Source organism: Gossypium arboreum, chromosome 9 (assembly GCF_025698485.1).
Source record: "Gossypium arboreum isolate Shixiya-1 chromosome 9, ASM2569848v2, whole genome shotgun sequence".
In the NCBI taxonomy this organism is placed as follows: Eukaryota; Viridiplantae; Streptophyta; class Magnoliopsida; order Malvales; family Malvaceae; genus Gossypium; species Gossypium arboreum.
The window spans coordinates 1,980,900-1,999,832 of NC_069078.1; the positions used below are offsets into that span (position 1 = coordinate 1,980,900).

General features: G+C 32.0%; 4 protein-coding genes across 5 annotated transcripts; 3 read left to right on the forward strand and 1 right to left on the reverse strand.

Annotated features, from left to right (window-relative positions):
• The first annotated feature begins 6,000 nt into the window (after positions 1 to 6,000).
• LOC108454603 (protein CHLORORESPIRATORY REDUCTION 7, chloroplastic) lies at positions 6,001 to 9,374 on the forward strand. The gene is made up of 3 exons (XM_017753116.2): positions 6,001 to 6,153; positions 8,686 to 8,813; positions 9,005 to 9,374. The coding sequence occupies exons 1-3, from the start codon at positions 6,078 to 6,080 to the stop codon at positions 9,278 to 9,280; spliced, it is 480 nt and encodes a 159-aa protein (XP_017608605.1). The 5' UTR covers positions 6,001 to 6,077; the 3' UTR covers positions 9,281 to 9,374.
• Positions 6,162 to 8,365, forward strand: LOC108454602 (pentatricopeptide repeat-containing protein At2g22070-like). Its single transcript, XM_017753115.2, has one exon. It carries the CDS (start codon positions 6,273 to 6,275, stop codon positions 8,001 to 8,003), a length of 1,731 nt encoding a protein of 576 aa, XP_017608604.1. The 5' UTR covers positions 6,162 to 6,272; the 3' UTR covers positions 8,004 to 8,365.
• Positions 9,375 to 10,020: 646 nt separating the features above from the next.
• Positions 10,021 to 11,308, reverse strand: LOC108456500 (uncharacterized). The gene is made up of 3 exons (XM_017755062.2): positions 11,016 to 11,308; positions 10,773 to 10,881; positions 10,021 to 10,217 (listed from the first exon to the last, which is right to left on the reverse strand). The coding sequence occupies exons 1-3, from the start codon at positions 11,180 to 11,182 to the stop codon at positions 10,164 to 10,166; spliced, it is 330 nt and encodes a 109-aa protein (XP_017610551.1). The 5' UTR covers positions 11,183 to 11,308; the 3' UTR covers positions 10,021 to 10,163.
• Positions 11,309 to 15,557: 4,249 nt separating this feature from the next.
• On the forward strand, positions 15,558 to 18,558 carry LOC108457523 (exocyst complex component EXO70E2-like). 2 transcript variants are annotated; one of them, XM_053019448.1, is made up of 2 exons: positions 15,558 to 15,638; positions 16,156 to 18,558. In XM_053019448.1, exon 2 carries the CDS (start codon positions 16,180 to 16,182, stop codon positions 18,130 to 18,132), a length of 1,953 nt encoding a protein of 650 aa, XP_052875408.1. In that variant the 5' UTR covers positions 15,558 to 15,638; positions 16,156 to 16,179; the 3' UTR covers positions 18,133 to 18,558. The 2 variants fall into 2 exon arrangements, with proteins under 2 accessions (XP_052875408.1, XP_017612132.1); XM_017756643.1 differs by having other exon boundaries at positions 15,561 to 15,737.
• The last annotated feature ends 375 nt before the right edge of the window (positions 18,559 to 18,933 follow it).

Consider the following 18,933-nt stretch of genomic DNA (forward strand, 5'->3'; position numbering starts at 1 on the left):
TCTTATGTATTTATCAAATTAATTTGAAATTTAATTTCCATTGGCTATAAAATGTTCTATTTTGTATGGTAATATTCTGTAACCCTATTCTAACGATGAAAATGAGTTATAGGTGTTACAATCACTATAGCAATATACCACGATAGACTTTCTTCATAAATGAATAGTCTTGACAGACATTCTATCCCTATGACAGAATCCTTATCCTGGAAGTGAAACTTCCATCCTTTACATGAGATTTGACTCTCGCGTACAACTTTTTTGAGCTACCCCTAGTGACTCTTTATGATGGATCTTTTCTTGCGATCCTCGGGTTATAATTGGGCTAGTTCCCGGACTGCCTAACTTTTTCTAACTCTTGTTGGGTCTTCGCCCATGCATTGGCAATTTTCACCTCTATCCTTACCATATTCATCATTTTTGGTGGATTCTTTATGATCAACTTGTCATACATATGTTTTCTTTTAACTCTTTTTCACCTACATGGTTTCTCATTCTTGGCGTACTAGTAGTATACCTTGCACTTGTGGTCTAAGCAGACTTTATGGGTTGCCATAGCTGAGATATAGTTTTACACCCTTTTTATCTCGTTTTCTTTTTTTCCTGTTAGACTTACCCGTGTTTTCTGTCCCAATGAACTATCTTTGTGTTTATTGTCCTAGCAGACTTTCTCTATTCTGTGTTTATTGTCCCAATAAACATTCTCTATGGATTTCATGAAGTATTTCATCTATGTTTTTACACCAATTCTCCATCCTGGCGTACTATCTTATGATGCTATGAAGTCTTTCATCCATGGTCTTACTCATTATACCTGGCCGCCATAGCATCTTTTATCAATGGTCTTACACTGTATACCTTAAACCTTGTACCATGCTGCCATGATGTCTTTTATCCATGGTCTTACACTACTTACCTCATGCTAGACTACCATAATGTCTTTTATCTATGGTCTTACGCCATATACTGTCGTCACGCTGTCGCCCCGAAGGATTGTTGGTATCATCATCGCAGTAAATACCTTTTTATGATTCTTATTTCTCAAAACCTCCTTTACACCACCTAATATTGATGCTCAAACACTACAGTTTTCCCTCTGCAAGGCCCGGAGCTTCGCTCGAGGCAATAACTAACATGATCACTTTCCATTTCCCTTTTTAACTTCGTCTATCCCATAGAGGTTTTTCCAAAAGTTTTCATGCAAAGCATACACATCCCATACTATGACCATTTCATGCTTACTGTCATGCATCTATGAATATTCATGTTTATGCAAACATGACATACTCAACAAAATAGATCATAATAGCGGGTTTGGAGTTTGGAACTTGCCTGAAGCTTCATTGTCTCCACATCCTAACTTCCTCAAACGCCAGAACTTCCATTCTCCTGAAAACTAAGCATTTCAACCAAAATTATTGGTTATACTCAATATTCTCAGCTTAACCGCATAAATGCAAAACCTTCAAAATGGTTCCAAGTCCTTAACTTTGTTTTATGTATATGAAGGGTTAAGAACCTTACCAGCTTGTTGGTTTCCTTATTTTTTCCATTTCTATCCTCATGAAGTCTGCTCCATGCAAGACCTTCCATGGCTATTCCTTCTTCAAGCTACCGAAGAAGGTGAAGAAGAGAAAATAAAACTGAGCCTGGAAGAAAAATTATCCCTGGAAAGTCATGTCCCAACTATTTATAGTCCTTCCTACTCTATTACCAACCTTATGATTATCATGTGTTCACAATCATTGTGTCTTGCACAATGGAACTGACTTGTTCCTTTCTAACTGAACCATAATTGGATCTCAACCATGTCCAGTTCGATTTCTAACTTTCTTATTCCATTTAGTAGAGGCCGCCAACTTGCGGTCTCTTTCAATTTAGTCCTCTAATTATTTCAAGTTTCTAGGTCATTAGAAATTTGGGTGTTACATTATATCTAGTTGTAAGAAGGTCCAAGCTACAGTAAAAATGAAGAACTAAAAGCTAACAATTAACTAAGCTAAGAAAGGAAAAACTGAAAACCTAAAAATGGTGGAAAAAAATAAAAGCGAAGCTAAAAAGATGATAAACGAGACTCTTTTTAGTTTTGCATCAAGTGTGCCTTTAATACAACCAATTTTACAAGCCTAATATTTGACAAAAATACCCTTGGAGTGCATGAGTTAGACTTCAATGTTGTAACACACTAGTTAGTAGGCACAATCTTAGCTTGGGGGTGTTTGATGTCGCAAGACAGCCTAGCTGATGTTACGACATCCTCGACAATGGCCCTAACTCATTCACTTTAACCATCAGCAGTGAAGTCGCAACCTCGAAGGTTTAGGGTCGACACCTCAAAGCTCTTTGTCGCGACACAACTCACCTAATGTCGTGACATCATTGATAAATTGCTTTAGGTTGGTTTCTTATTGAAGTTTTGCTCCTTTGATGTGATGGAGGAATGGTGTTGTGAAAAACATGCATCAGTTTCATGACACCCAAAACAGTTGATGTTTTCTTCAGGGTTTGACTATCGTCATTTTCTACACACACTCAAATAAACCATTAGACTTCCAATGGCATAGTTTTGCCAATTTGGGTCTTAAAAGGATTAAAATGAAAGAAAAACCATCATTAACACTAAAAACTAAAAACCAACAAAAAATATAGAAAAGACTTGTAAATTGCTTGAGAATAAACTCATCAAGTATTCAAGAGAGTCTAATTTGACATATCAAATTACGAGAGATCAAAGATGGTGGAGGAAAACAACTTGTTGAATGTTTATCAAATGGCACGAGTAAACACTAAACTCTTAACCTTAAACTCAACTTGTACAAGTTGTGGCAAATAATTTAGTGAACTTACCCTTAAGACTTTGAAAATTTTGGGTAAGTTACCTACCACAACTAGTACAAGATAGAAAATTTTTATAAATGATTTGCTTAAAATGTAAACTCAGATTGTAGAAGACTTCAGTAAAACAAAAAAAAATATATATATATATATATATATATATGAAAAATAAAATTCTAACTTATTAAAAGGGCCAAATATGATATTGTAAAAACAATGGACGAGAATTTCTTGAAGAAAACAAAACAAAAGTTATTTATGAGGTCCAAGGAAAAGTGAAAAGAAAAAAAACATTAGCATTTTAGAAGGAATTAAAGTAATTGAAAATGATTTTATGAAATTAAATTTAATAGAAGAAAATTTGTTGTTCATAAAATGTAATGTGTTGTAATTTAAATATTATGTTAATTTTTTTTGAATTTTTAGTAACTTTTCTAATGTTTGACATGGCACATTGAAGAAATAAAAGTTAATTCAATAAAACAAATAAATTGCATAAAATCTAATTTAAAATTACATAAGATTTATCTAAATAAATTAAAGAGTAAAAAGCTATACAATCATCCATGACGTCGAGGCGAAAGTGTCCTATAGCTCAATTGTCTTTGGTTACAATGTTGTTAGGCTTTTATGCCCAAAGTGTTGTAATTTCATTATGTTTAATGTAAATTACTTTAAACATTCAAATTGGTTGTTAATGGAGTGTTATTTAATTATCTTTATGATATATTGCCCTCAAATAGTTTGCATGTAAAACAAATTGTATAAGCAAACATAACTCATTAATTACCTATTAATAATAGGACAACACTCACAAAGTCCCAAGTTAGTCCATAGTTCTTCCGTCCACAAAATCCCAAGTTAATTTGAAATTGTTCCAAGAGAGAATGACTCGATTTTGACTCAATGGCTCTAGACTGAATCTTAGTGCCTTGGGCAGCAAGCAAGGTGAGGTGAGTTTTTAAGCATGAAAATAACAACAAAAAAAAATGATAATTAAGATCAACAATTGAAGCAAAGAAAAAACTAAGAAGGGTAAAGAAAAAGAAAGAATAGAGGCAAATTTAAGGCGAGAAAAATGACCTAATGCTTAAAAGCGCCAAAGGAAGAAAACGACCTTAGAATATGCTTTCTTGAAACCTAAGAACATGAAAACTAAAAGTGACACTAAAAGGCAAATAAAGAAAGAAAAATGAAAGTAAAAGTGGAAGATGAATTAGATAAACCGATGGAAATGAATAAAAGGATAAGTGTCCAATTGAACCATTCAATTTCATGAAAAACTCAATCAATGGCTCTAACTGACCCTCAGAATATGTAAAACTTCCCCCAAAATTTTGAACAAGATAAAATAAGAAGAATCTTTTGAATGAAGTCAACAATTGAATCTTGTAAAATAAAATACTCCAAATATTGCTTTTATTAATCAAATAATCAAAATTGTCTTACATAATGAATAACGATAGTGCCTTTAGATAGGCTACAAATCGAATTAAAAAGAAACTATTAGTTTAATTAAAATTTAATTTGACTAAATAAGAAGTAATTCTAGTTGAACTAATTTTTCTTGCCAACTAAGAAATATAAAACTTCTAAATCGCTTAAAATACTTAAAAATATCCTAAAATTTAACATAAATGTATACCTAAAATATAAAACTTAATAAGTACCATATTGGGCTAATATATAATCAAAATTAAGCCTTAAAATCTAATCTAATATGGTTTAAACTCGAATCAAAGTCCAGAACTCGTAACTCCTGTAATAATCCCATATTCATAAATTCTACTAACACAGTTTTCACTAAAACGACCATAATTTGATCTCCCAAACTCGAAATTAGGTGATTCAAAGTGCATTTCAAAGTTAAGATGTAGCTCTTTCATTGATTAGAAGACATCTCGATCCCAAAAAACCCAAATCCCATAAAAAAATGCATTACAAGCTACTAATTTTTCAAACTTAAAAATTGACAGCTTTAATAAATTGAATTTAATAAATTTCATTCAATTCGTACATGTATCATCTTTGCTGAACTATTAAAAAGTAGCATACATAAAGAGCTTTTGTATGTAGAAGACAACTTTCCATAATTAGTAATCAAAACATGTCTGTTGTTTATGGGGTTATAAGTAGTAAGTAACTTATGTGAGAACTATAATATTGTCTAAAGTCTTTAAAGGGAGATAGTTTGTTGTGGATATTATAGTAAGAGCTCATAGTTTGTCATGGATATTAGAGTAAGAGCTCCTTTTAAATGGAGACATATATGCATTAGCTTGGACTGTATCCAAGTTGAATAATCTTGAATCCGTTTGTTAATTCACTTTGTGACATTTATTGTGTGTTTAACTTTAATCATGAGTAAGTATATGCCTACACTTGTATAACTTATATGCTTTGGTGTACTGTAGATTAAAGTATAATAAAATTAGTAAGCAAATAAGTTAATACGTGGGGTATAAAACTTAAGCATGGTGTGACTTAGTTATAGATATGGAATCATAACTCTTATTAAGAGTTAATGATATCCTCTTAAAGTAGGGACGGGTCAAGGGGGCAGATAGGTACGTTCCCCCTAAAAAAAAAGTAAATTATTATATTAGTTATTAGAAGTTTTTAAAATTATAAGTTAGTTTTATGGTAAAAATACACTTTGGCCCTCAAAGATGAAAAGTTTTATATTTAATCCCTTTAAAATTCTATAATAACAAACATGTATAAAGATAAAATTATACTTTAACCCTTTTAAAATTTTATAATATAATTTATCCCTAAAGATAAATATCTAGCTTCATCCCGTCTTAAAGGCATTATATAATCGATCTAAATGAAACTTGTTTAGTGGTTATGTCATAGTGGCTTAAATCATTTAGCAAGTAAATGATTAATTTACATCATAGTATATATAATAAAATTTTAAGAAGAAATAATCGAAGTTGGTGAATAGATAAAACCTAAAGGAATTATAGTTTTTAAGTTCAAATCTTATCATGTACAATTTTTATTAAATTTATGTAAAAATATAAAAACAACAAAACAATCTTAAAATAATATAATTTTACTTTTATAAAATAATAGTGCTTGGGAAAGAAAAGTGGGAAATTAAGGAAATATACCAGAAAGTGAGGATCATAGATGTAAATTAGCAAAATTCATACAATTTTTATCTCCAAAACCTAAAATATGTGTTAAACAAAGCATAGAAAAATCTTCAAAAAGAATTTTCCCAGAAAAGAAAAATGCTGAGTTTTGCGGGCAACGGTTTTTCAACGGAGAGAAAGCTGTTCAACAATGGGTTTCATCAGCTCTATAACTGTAAGCTTTCGCCATTTAAGCTTTTCTGGAAGAACTAATCTTTAAGCTATAAATGTACTTTCCAAATTCATGAATTTCAGCAGCTAGAAGACAACCCAAAAACAAGAAAGAAAAAGAAAATGAAGGAAGATCTGGGTCTTGATTACTTTTTCACCTTTCTTATCTCAAAATCCATAAAAAGCAAGAACTTGAATCTAGGCTTACTTTTGCATTCACAGTTTATCAAAAAAGCTTTAACTCTTAGACCCTTTATAACCAACCATCTTATAGCCATGTACTCAAAATTCAATGAAATAAAAAGTGCCCAAAAGGCCTTTGATGAACTTCATGTGAAAAACAGCCATTCTTGGAACATTCTTATTTCTGGGTATTCACAAAATGGGCACTTTGATAGTGCTTGTAAGTTGTTTGATCAAATGCCAGGGAGAAATCTTGTTAGTTATAATTCACTGATTTCTGGGTTTTCCCAGCATGGGTTTTATAAGGAATCGGTACTCGTATTCAAAAAAATGCTAAAGGAAAGTATGATTATTGATAGCTGTACGGGTGTTGGTGTTGTTGGCGCTTGTGGTAGCTTAGGTGCTTTGAGATTTTTGAGTCAAGTTCATGGCTTTATGGTAGTTTATGGTTTGGATTTGAATTTGATTGTTTATAATGCTTTGATTGATGCTTATGGGAAATGTGGGGAAGTGGATAGCGCTCATAGGATTTTTAATCGAATGAGTGAAAGGGATGTTGTTTCATGGACTTCTATGGTGGTTGCTTATGCTAAAGTGTCTAGACTGGAGAATGCTATTCGGGTATTTAAGGAAATGCCTGTTAAGAACACAGTATCTTGGACTAGTTTAATCACGGGTTTTGCACAAAATAGTTGTGGAAATGAAGCGTTGAATCTCTTTCGGCAGATGCTGGAGGAAGGAGTGCAGCCAAATGCTTACACGTTTGTTTCTGTTTTAAGTGTTTGTGCTGATTTAGCACTTATTGAAAAAGGTAAACAGATCCATGCGCACGTAGTTAGAGTTGGCAGTATACATGATTTACTGAATCAGTTTATATTTAATGCTTTAATTGACATGTACTGTAAGTGTGGAGACATGAACTCAGCTAAATTACTGTTTGAGAGGATACATGAGAAGGATGTTGTTTCATGGAACTCATTAATAACCGGACTTGCTCAAAATGGGCATGGAGAGGACTCACTGAATGTGTTCAGAATGATGATAAAAGCGAACATAAGGCCTAATCATGTAACATTTCTTGGGGCATTATCAGCTTGTAGTCATGCTGGTCTAGTCACTGAAGGAATGAGGATTTTGAACCTAATGGAAAAGGGTTTTGGAGTGACCCCGAGGTCTGATCATTATGCAATCTTGATTGATTTGCTTGGAAGGAAAAACAACCTTGAGGAGGCAATCCATATGATTAAGAGAACTCCTAATGGACCGAATCGTGTAGGCATGTGGGGTGCGCTTTTGGGTGCTTGTCGTGTCCATGGTAACTTGGCTATTGCTAGGCAGGCAGCGGAGGCTCTGTTTGAACTGGAACCAAACAATGCTGCCAGATATGTAATGTTATCGAATGTCTATGCGGCTGCTAGAAAATGGGAAGATTCCCGAGCAGTGAGAAGGCTCATGGAGGAGAGAGGTCTAAGAAAAGAAGTTGCTTATAGTTGGATTGATGTGAGGAATGTACGGCATGAGTTTGTGGCGAAAGGCGAGGGCCATGCTCAGATAGAAAAGATAGCTGAAGTAATCATCATACTAGTAGATCATATGAAGGATGTTGGGTTCATACCCCTCAGAGATGGTACTTTGTTTCCTGATGAAGATGATGGTTTTACTGCTTGCTAGCTGCCCTCGAGTTACCCATGACAACCTTGACACCTGCTTACTTTATGGAAATCCCGAAATAGGGAAGCCTGATGGAGAGAATTCGTAGCTCTCATTATGAAGCTCTGTCTGAGGATCATCTTGAGGATCTATCTGTCATTTTACTCTCTTCTGTTATCAGAAGCCTGTATAATATCCCTGTTGATATTGAGTTCTCGCCATACTATTTGCCATTTGGTTAAAGGCTCAGAATGTAGTATGAAACTGTCTGCTTATAGCATTGGATTCTCGCATTTTGTACAGCTTGGTATGACATGATGTAACCCGTAAATTGGAGTTTGAACTCATTATTAACAATAAATTAGCTACAATTTGAGTTGACTGTTCAGTTATTGCGGTGTCAACTTTTTTCAATGTAGTTGGACTCTACATAGAACAAAAAGAACAAAAGTATAGGCAGTGGGGACTGGTAAGCTAGCCGTCTGTGGAACCGATATGGACTTTACTGATTTGTTGGCTATTATGATGATTATTATTACATCCATAAATTGTTGACCTGAAAATTGTCTAAATAACCATTAAATCTTATCCGGAACAAACAATCTTCCAATAGATAATCACATGGCAAAGAGTATGACTTCTGTTGTACGAGATACGGTTATATTATGAAGCTAATGATATCATAATGTCCCCTTTTTTGCAGGCAATTTCTTATCAAGTTACACTCTAACACCATTTGTTCAAGCAAGTCCAGTATGCAGATCCGAGAATTTTAGTACCGTTCATGTGAAACAGCTTAAAATTGGGAGTCAGCATTGCAATGCGGTGAAGGTAAACGATTCTTCTTGCGAATTTTCATTTTAAGACTGTCACTTCAAAGCTTCTCTAGTATATGTTCGTAAATGTCATCACGGTAATTAAGTGTGATTAAGAGGCAGCACCTGAATCTCTTAAGACTTGCCTTCTTACTGCTTCTTTCTTTCCGGTCCCTAGGTATCTTTACTCGATTTATTTTTTGTTAGGTTTGTGCAACCCGGAGGAGAAGGGCAGCATATTCAAGGACTGAAACCTATGTTCTATTAGAACCCGGAGAAGATGAGAAGTTTGTCAGCGAAGAAGAGTTGAAAGCCAAGTTAAAGGGGTGGCTCGAAAATTGGCCTGGTAAGAACCTTCCACTGGACCTTGCAAGATTCGAGGCCATTGATGATGCTGTTTCTTATTTGGTAAGGTCTGTTTGTGAACTGGAAATAGATGGAGATGTTGGTTCGATTCAATGGTATGAAGTTCGACTAGAGTGAGAAGAGCAATCATAAGTCTTGACAGTCTAGCAATTATGTAAATGACTACTATTATTCTTGTTAATAGAAAGCTACACATATTTTCAGTTATAAATTCAAAGCTTGCCATTTATTTAAAGGCATACACTATTAAATTCATTTGCCATAGTAGAATGGTAGGTTAGTACTAACACCATTAAATTCATATTTATTGAATCTATAGCTTGGCTTAGTTCATCAAGTGTTGCTCTCTTCGGAATTAAGATGATGAGTGAGCAACTTGATCCTCAAACACCATTGAATGCATATTTATCGAATATAGGATTTTAGCCTAGTTTGTTCGTGCAATCAATTTTAAGAAGTGATGATGAGCAACTTGATCCTAACACCATTTACGAATCTCAGGTTTGGCCTAGTTTTTTCGTGCAGCATCTACGATTCCTTCTATATTTTCTATTTCAGACAGTGACAGTAAAAGTATCATGGAGGACCTTGTATTAGGGGTCGGATTGTGTTTTACTTCCTCTACTCAAAAAATGAGTAAATTAATCATTATATGTTTGATCAAAGAGTAAACAATTTTTTTTGTTAAAAATTTTATCTATTTTTATTGTTAAAAATTAGTTCATGTATATCAGCATGAAGTATACAAGATATGTCACATGTAAATGTTTGATTATTCCTTTCAGAATTAATTTGTTTATTTTTTTAATATAATGGACAAAATATAATTTAACTTTTAATAAAAGACATTCACGGTATTTTCACCAATTTCGATAGTCTCGCATGAAACAAATATGTTCAAATTACATTTCAAAAACTACAATAAAATGGATCAAAAGAAATACAAAGGAATAGGTTTAAGAATCTACATGATTTTTGCTTTTTCAATCCATACCACAGATCACTTCTTCAACTCTGAAAAAAGACCTATTTCTTCAACTCGCAATTCATGAATCTGAAACATTTACAGAAGAAAACTGATATATTCAATCTAACATTCATGTAGCATATAAAATGGTAAAAGTATTTGGAGGTTCTTATATTAGGAGTTAGATTGCATTTTGCTAGGAGTTAGAATGCATTTTGCTCTCTTTGTTAAAAAAATATACAAATTAATCCCTTAACGTTAGATCAAATAGCAAATTAGTCTTTTTTTTAATTAAAAATTTCATCTATTTTTACAGTAAAATCTAGTGTGTCATGTGTAGTTCATTCTAATGCACATGAACTAATTTTTAACCGTTGAATTGGATAAAATTTTTAACAAAATGATTAGTTTGTACTCTTATCTAATATACATGAACTAATTTATTAATTTTTTAGTAGAAGGGAAAAGAAACAATGGGACCATTAGTATAGGGGTCTCCATGTACTTTTACCCATATAAAACTCTTTATTTTTTTTATGATTATTACTGTCTAAATTCAAAGAACATGAAGGAATTTTTTTTTCCTAAAAAAAGAGGTTTCTGAGAAGCAGAACACAATGTTCATTAAACATTAGAATTAACCTTGGCTTGATTAATACTAGGTGGCAAGAGAGAACCGCCAGCTTTCCTGTCTCTTGCAAGAAGACCTCTTGTAACAGGCGACACCACTGAATCTGTTGGACTTCTATACCTTAAACAAATAAAAAAAAAAAATTGAGAATTATATGTGTACAAATTCATGGTTGGCAGCAAAAACCCTAATTAGATTTTTTTTTTTTAAAAAAAAATCTTTTTAATGGTAAAAAGTTACAATTTACTACCTACCTTTCAGGGAAATTGAAAGCGTTGGGGAGATTAAGCCGACGTGGGGTGCATGTTTTTGGTAAATCATTGCCAGATTCTTGAAGAACTTTGTCATCAATTTTCTTCAATTCAGCAGTTTCAGATTGGATTGAATTGTTGAAATTAGGGTTTCCCATTACTTTCTCCATTGCAAAATAAGTATGATTATTAACAAAGCTTCAAAATTGAGCGAGGGTTGATGTAAATTTAAAATATTTGGAGTGAATTTTATGTGTGCATCGGAAGACTTTTTCTTTTGAAGAAGTGGGATTCTAACGCCCAAATTTCCACTATCCGTTGAGATTTAAATTTAAATTTCTGAATTTAGGTAGTAAAAATATCACAAACCCCGTTGTGCTAAAAATCGGGTTACATTTTGTCCTACTCAAAAAATAGATAAATTAGTTTCTTTACATTAAATCAAAGAGAAAATTAATCTTTTCGTCAAAAACTCTATCCATTTCTATTGTTAAGTAATGACATGATTGATAAAGTAACTACACGACACGTGCTGTGCTGCATGTACCTCATGTAGATGTAACATTTCGTCTTGTTAGCAAATACTTTGAAAATGTGCAATGAATAGGTACTAAATTAGACATTTTATGAAAATATAAGTACCATAATAAAATACATATTGATAATTTAGGTACTACATTAGATATTTTCAAAGTACATGTATCATATTGAACTTTTTTAAAAGTATATGCACTAAATATGACATTATCCCTAATTTCAATAAAGAATCCAAAATATTTTAAACAACTATAATTTAAATATTTTTAAATAATACATTGCATCGTTAATATGAAACTATTTTATATGTCACATGAATAAATAATTTAAAAATTACAAAAAAATTCTGTTAAGGTAAATGGCTTGATGTGCCAATGGAAGTGACTATAAGATCCTTCTTATGGAGGAACAAATATTTAAAGATTGGATCAAATCGGATCAAACAATTGAATCCCTAGAAATAAGAAGATTAGATCAGGATTGCATTGAGAACTTATTTTGGTGAGCTTTTGATTTATTCTAGACTTTATGAGAATATTGTAAAGCCATTTTACGAGGCTATTTTTGTGGGATCATGATTGTAATTGATTTTTATATTAACAAGTCTTGAACTCTTATATATTAGAGGTTTGTGTAAATTAGAACTAAGGAGAGTTGATAGCATTTATATGTTCACTGAGGAACTTGTATTTGAGAGTGTAAAACAAGTTTGTTATGTGGTTTTACAACCTAAGTTCTCGGGGAGAGAACTTAGAAGTGAGTGATCAGGTACAAAAATAATGGATTGGATTAAAAATAGTGGATTTACTCATTAAGTTAGACTCCGTAGATATAAGAAAACTAAATTACGTAAATAATTCCTATGTGTTCTATTTTTTCTATTGTCTATCACAATACCATCTGAGTACCCATTTTTGCTAATACTTTGGTCACCACTTGCGCACTTTGTTTTTTTAAGCAATTATTGACTGTAGGTTCGAGTCAACATATTCAAAAAAAATTTAAAAAAAAGGATAAAAATTCATAAAAATTATAAAAAGTTCATAAATTAAAAAAAAATGAAGTGCATATGGATTGCCATGCGGGCTGCCATACTTAAAAGTTTAATGTTTTAGTTCATATTTCTACTGAAAAACAATAATTTGGGCTTTTTTTTTTGAAAGTTTGATAGTCAAATTCTACTATTTTTAAAAATTGAGGCTAAATTTAGTTTAAAAATAAGAATTAAATTGACAAAAATATAAATATTAAGACTAAATTTATCATTATATCTATCAAATGATTCATATTGCTAATTTCCTTTCACTATTTTCTTTTCAAGGAGCAAACTGTTTTTTTTCTTTTTTTTGTTACATATAAATTATATTTATAAATTGTATTATGATAAATCCATTAATCATGCATACAAATAATACTAGAAAATCTATTTTATGTGTATGCTGTGGAAACCACATATTTAAAGTATAGAGATGTGTTTAAAAATAACATACAATAAATAATAAAACATATGATCTGAAACTAATTAATAATAACACATGAAAAACAAAATTTAAATACAAAATACATCAGATTAAGAATACTAAATAATCCTAGGTTGGTATCGAGTTAACTTGTGACACCAACTCCATCAACAATATTATCAACATGTACAATTGATGGAGATAATAGAGCGTGCATAATAAAATTAAAATAGAGCTTTAGTTGAGTGGTAAATTTAAGGTTTTTTCATTGTAATTAGCATGGATTCAAATCCCAAAAATATATATTATTTTTTTAAATTAAAAAAACTAAATTACCCTCAAATAATATAACTTATTTTAAATACGAAAAGTCATTTTGTAATTTTTCTAATAGAGTTGGTGTCCGATTGACTCTTAACACAAACTCAATTAAAAATTTTATTAATAGTATAAAATAACCACCAACTTTTTATCCAATTAATTCTATTCATAAAGATAGGATTTAGTAATCCACTCAGATTAATTAGCTTGGATTATTATTTAATTAAAATATAAAATTAAATAATTATATTTTTAAATTCGAAAAACTTATTGAAATCCCATTTAAATCCATTATAATTATATAATATATGTACACTATCCCATATCATATATCAATCCATCTTTATCAGCTCTTTCGTACCATCCTTTCTTAGCTAAAACATTATTCATCATTAGAAGTATTTATGGGCCAAGTTAAGCTTAGGCTCGATTTCAAAAAAAAAAATTTAAGCTTGAGTACAACTATACCTAGCATGTCAAAATGATTCATTTCACTATTTAAAAATAATAAAATACTTTTATTTAAATTTAATAATAAAATATTAATATAAACTTATTGTTATATATATATATTATTTTTGAATAGTAAATCGAATTGGCCTATGAACACATTTATGCTTATCACTCACCTTAAGCCATCAAACATTGAACTCATCGCCACTCGAACCTCGCACTTGACACCCTCTTATAAGTCCAATCGTCGTATTTTTATCTCTCTATTTTCTTGTTACCGAACCAAAGACTCCAAACCAACAAAATAATAATTTTTCTATAATGTTTTACAATTTATTTTTATTTATTTTTTGTAATTTTAATGGTTTCTAAAATTTATACTTTTTTTAATAATTTATAATATTGATGATGTTTCAATATTTTTTCTAAAATTATTATAATATTATTATAATTTTTATAACATTTAAAAAATCTATAATTTTTCTATTACATTTTAATAATTTTATAATTTATTTATAATTTTCTAACAAAATTTTAATAATTTATATTTTTAAAATTATATTTATTTTAAATTTTAATAACTTTTTATTTAAATAATTGATTAAGACGTCCTAAATTAATAAAAACCTAATTAAACCAACGTAAAATAATAAACAATCAATTAAGCTATCCACGTTATCATTTTAACATGTTAGCTACCACATCATCTTTTCTCCATGTCACCCGCCACGTCAGTACTTAACAATTGTCAAGGGCTTCAATGGAAAAACCAATTCAGTGACTTAGGCTTTGTTTACCATTAAGGTTGAAAAACATTTATCAAACTAAAAAATTTGATAAAAAAGTAGCTTTTAAACCAAGTATTGATTTTAACCTCGGATTTTAACCCAAGCAAAAAATCTAAAATTTTTAATTTTTGGCTTTTGAAAAAGTAATTTTCAATGAAATTATATTTTTATCCTCCATTAAACCTTTCACTTTACAACATAATGTCTAAAATTGTCATTTTATCTTCTTAAAATATTTTTTGACAGCAATTATAAACACTATCAATTTTTTTAAAACTTGTTTTTTTACAACACTTTCCAAAAGCATTTTTCAATCTCAATGGTAAACAACCATTAATTGAATACAAATCATGACTCAAAGGATTCAATTGAATGCACTTTTCATTAATTTTTTAATTATTTTCAAAGTGCTTTTGTCATTTTATCTTAGAAATTTCTAAAGCCACAATATGATAATGAAAAAGTAATTTAATAATAATCTAGATACATCCCTTTTTTATATTTATATATAAGCATGATAAAAAATCAAAATTTTGACGGGTTTTGACCCAACCCAATTCAATAGAGTTAAATAATTTTTTAAAATTTGGCTTAGGACGAGTTGAGGTCGGGTTTAAGGTAAATCCACCTCATTCTATCATGAGATATTTATAAAATGCCACTGATATATATATATATATATATTAAGTTTTAAGTCTATCTTAAAAAAATTTATTTACTTCAAAGTAAGAATAAAATAATTAAAAATAATTTTATTTCAAAATTAAAAATAAAATAATTAAATTAAGGTGAATTTTATTTCAAAATAAAAATAAAATAATTAAATTAAGGTGTTGTTTTTTATTAAATTTCGATTTCGAGATAAATTATTTTCTTTAAAAATCAAAGTGGAGTAAATTAAACAAAATTCGGTCAGGTCAAGCAAAAATATAACCCAAATAGTACATGGTGGGATTAGATAATATAATAAGAAATTGGGGTTTAGTCCCGCGTACACAAAACTAGTCAAAGCACAAAAGTTTGGAAAGCAAGAAAAACACAACAGCTGTAATCAAAGACTTGAAAAAGTTAGTAGTCTTCCAACACCCCAAAAACCAGCTTACCAACTTCTAACTAAAGCTGCAATTTCCTTTAAATTAAAATCTACTCAAACCTCCAAATTTAACGTTCGTTCCTGTTTTATCTTCTTTTTGTACTTTCCGTACTCTAGAAAATACTTGATTCTCCATTTGACTCATTCTGCTACAAAAAGAGCTTTCTCTGTCTCTCTCTTTGGTACTTTTTTATTTTATATATATATATATACATATATATCTTCAGCTTCTTTGTGTTTGAATATTGTGTTTTGAGCCTTTCAAAAAACTGGGTTTCTTTGATTTTTACTTGTTCTGGCCTTATTTCTTAGATCAAGTTTGGTCTATTGTGATTACTTTCTTTTAAGTTTCCATTTTTATCATTTTATAGATTAGATAGCTTGAACTTCTTGTCTAGCCATTGGATTAGTGGTGGGTTTTCAATCATATGGGTAGTTTCTAATTGAGCAATTTGGGGAGGGTTCATATCATTGTTTTTTGTTTGAATTAGGGGAAAAGTTAGGGTTTCTTATCCATGGGGGATTGTGAATCGATGGCTCCACAATTAGAAGGAGAGGAAAATCTGATTGCTGCTGCAAAACATATTGTGAGAGCATTGGGTTCAAATAAGAATCTTACAAAAGATGTGAAAAAGATCTTAGCAGATCTTGGTAGTCAATTATCTACTATGGCTACAATAGATGATGAAGGTGTTGAGGGATTGAAATCTGGGATTGAAGAACATTTGAGTGTTGTTGAGGAAAAGATTATGAGTTGGGAGACTGATGAGTCAATGATTTGGGATTCAGGCCCTGATGAAGCTTTTGAATATCTGAGTGCTGTCGATGAGGCTCGGAAATTGATCCAAGGACTGGAAAATCGGTGCTTGAATGGCGAAGACGAGAAAGAGTTGTTGCGTAGGGCTCATGATGTTCTTCAATTGGCAATGCAAAGGCTTGAGGAAGAGTTTAAGTACTTGCTTGTTCAGCATAGACAACCGTTTGAGCCCGAGCACATGTCGTTTCAATCGAGCGAGGATGATGGTGTTGATGTGGGATCGATGGTTTCGTTTGGGGATGAGTCCTTTGAGGAGTCAGCACGTAGGGATAGTGTCAGCCGAACATCAGAGGAGTGTATCATCGATTTGGTTCATCCTGATGTGATTCATGACCTCAAATGCATTGCCAATTCAATGTTCATGTCGAATTATGATCATGAGTGTCGCCAAGCGTATGTCATAGTTCGAAAGGATGCATTGGATGAGTGCCTTTTCGATCTGGAGATCGAGAAATTTAGCATTGAAGATGTGCTGAAGATGGAGTGGGGTACCTTGAATTCGAAAATCAAGAGATGGGTTCGAGCTATGAAGGTCTTTGTCCGGCGCTATCTCGCCAGCGAGAAATGGCTCTGCGACCAGATTTTTTCGGAGTTAGGATCGGCTAATTTTGTTTGTTTTGTGGAGGCTGCAAAGGCTCCAATGTTACAGCTTCTAAACTTTGCTGAGGCCATCTCGATTGGCCCTCATCAACCTGAAAAGCTAGTTCGATTTTTGGACATGTATGAGGTGCTTGCAGATCTTCTTCTGGACATTGATGCTCTGTTTCCAGATGAAGCTGGTTCTTCCGTTAAAGTTGAGTACCACGAAGTTTTGAAGAGATTGGCTGATTCCGTAAGGGCAACATTGGTTGAATTCAAGAACGCAGTCGCAACGAACACATCAACAAACCCTTTTGCAGGAGGGGGAATTCACCATCTGACCCGATATGTTATGAATTACCTAAGGCTTCTTGTAGACTATAAAGATACCCTAAATCTACTCCTCAAGAATGACGGATCTGTGCCAGTGCTGTTATCCCCTGACTCGAGTCCCAGCACGGAGGATGAAAGTACGAGTAATGATTTCTCAGGTGGTGTTTCAGCAATGACACTGCATTTGCAGTCACTCACTTCAATCCTAGAAGCCAACCTCCATGAGAAATCCAAATTATATAGAGACGCTTCCTTGCAACACTTCTTTTTGATGAACAACATCCATTACATGGCTCAAAAGGTTAAAAATTCGGAACTCCGGGTTATATTTGGAGACAAATGGATCCGAAAACACAACTGGAAATTCCAGCAACACGCGATGGACTATGAGAGAGCTACATGGAGTACTATTCTTTCATTCCTGAAAGACGAGAGCAATTCCAGCAACAGCTCAATCTCAAGGACTCTTCTCAAGGAAAGATTGCGGAGCTTTTACGTTGCTTTCGAAGAAGTCTATAGAATGCAGACGGCATGGCTTATCCCGGACGTTCAGCTCCGAGAAGATTTACGGATTTCTACGTCACTGAAAGTGATCCAAGCATATCGGACATTCGTTGGAAGACAAATGTACCACATCGGTGAGAAACATATCAGGTACAATGCTGACGAAATGCAGGATTACTTGTTGGATCTCTTTGAGGGATCTCAAAAATCATTGCATAATCCCCATAGGAGGTGAAAAAAACCAATGATACTCAAACTCAGGTTTTAGTGTCGGATATGGATATGATCTGAAAAACTATGTTACACGAACTCGAGTATGATTAGATTTTTTTAAAGTTTTACCGAAGGTCATATTCTCATACTGCATGTACGTATGATAGCAGAGTAGTTATATATATATATATATTATATATATATATATATATACATGTTTGTAATCTTCTATGTATGAAGGGCATTTGTGTTGTATTTTTAGCCCTTTTTTTCCCTCTTTAGTTTGATGAATAAATGGATTGGTTAAAGCCAATGCTCGCCTGTTAGAAGTTTGGGTCTCCCTGTTTGCTTCCAAATATATGAACTGATGACTTAAGTAGAGCAGAATTTTTACCGTTTGTAATCTCATCCCTGTGTTAATGGCTGGATTTTATTTTTGGTTGGCAAATGTTTGTTGGATTCACTTGGGGGTATGATCGAATTGTGGGGAGTTTGGGTAAAAGTATCATGGATGCGCTTTTATTAAGAGTTATATTATATTTTTGCTCTCTTTACTTAAAAATGGGCAAACTAGTTCCTGTAACTTAGATCAAAGCGGTTGTTGACAGAATAGTTAAACAGTTACACGTAGTATGTTACATGCATCTCATTTTGACGTATAATGATCAAATTTTAAGAGTAGAAATGGAATTTTTAACATAAGGATTTGTTTACTCTTTGATCCAAAGTAAAATGATTGTTTTGCCTATGGTAAAACGCGATCCGATTCTTAAAATAAGGGTTTCTATTGTACTTTTACTAAGGAGTTGGAACTTAATTTTGA

Coding starts and splice junctions, on each gene's coding strand:
- LOC108456500 (XM_017755062.2), bottom strand. CDS start 11,182: ATGGAGAAAGTAATGGGAAACCCTAATTTCAACAATTCAATCCAATCT. Junction 10,882..11,015: donor GCTTTCAATTTCCCTGAAAG/GTAGGTAGTAAA, acceptor TATTTGTTTAAG/GTATAGAAGTCCAACAGATT. Junction 10,218..10,772: donor CTAGTATTAATCAAGCCAAG/GTTAATTCTAAT, acceptor TAAATGTTTCAG/ATTCATGAATTGCGAGTTGA.
- LOC108454603 (XM_017753116.2), top strand. CDS start 6,078: ATGCTGAGTTTTGCGGGCAACGGTTTTTCAACGGAGAGAAAGCTGTTC. Junction 6,154..8,685: donor GTTTCATCAGCTCTATAACT/GTAAGCTTTCGC, acceptor CCTTTTTTGCAG/GCAATTTCTTATCAAGTTAC. Junction 8,814..9,004: donor AGCATTGCAATGCGGTGAAG/GTAAACGATTCT, acceptor ATTTTTTGTTAG/GTTTGTGCAACCCGGAGGAG.
- LOC108457523 (XM_053019448.1), top strand. CDS start 16,180: ATGGGGGATTGTGAATCGATGGCTCCACAATTAGAAGGAGAGGAAAAT.
- LOC108454602 (XM_017753115.2), top strand. CDS start 6,273: ATGAAGGAAGATCTGGGTCTTGATTACTTTTTCACCTTTCTTATCTCA.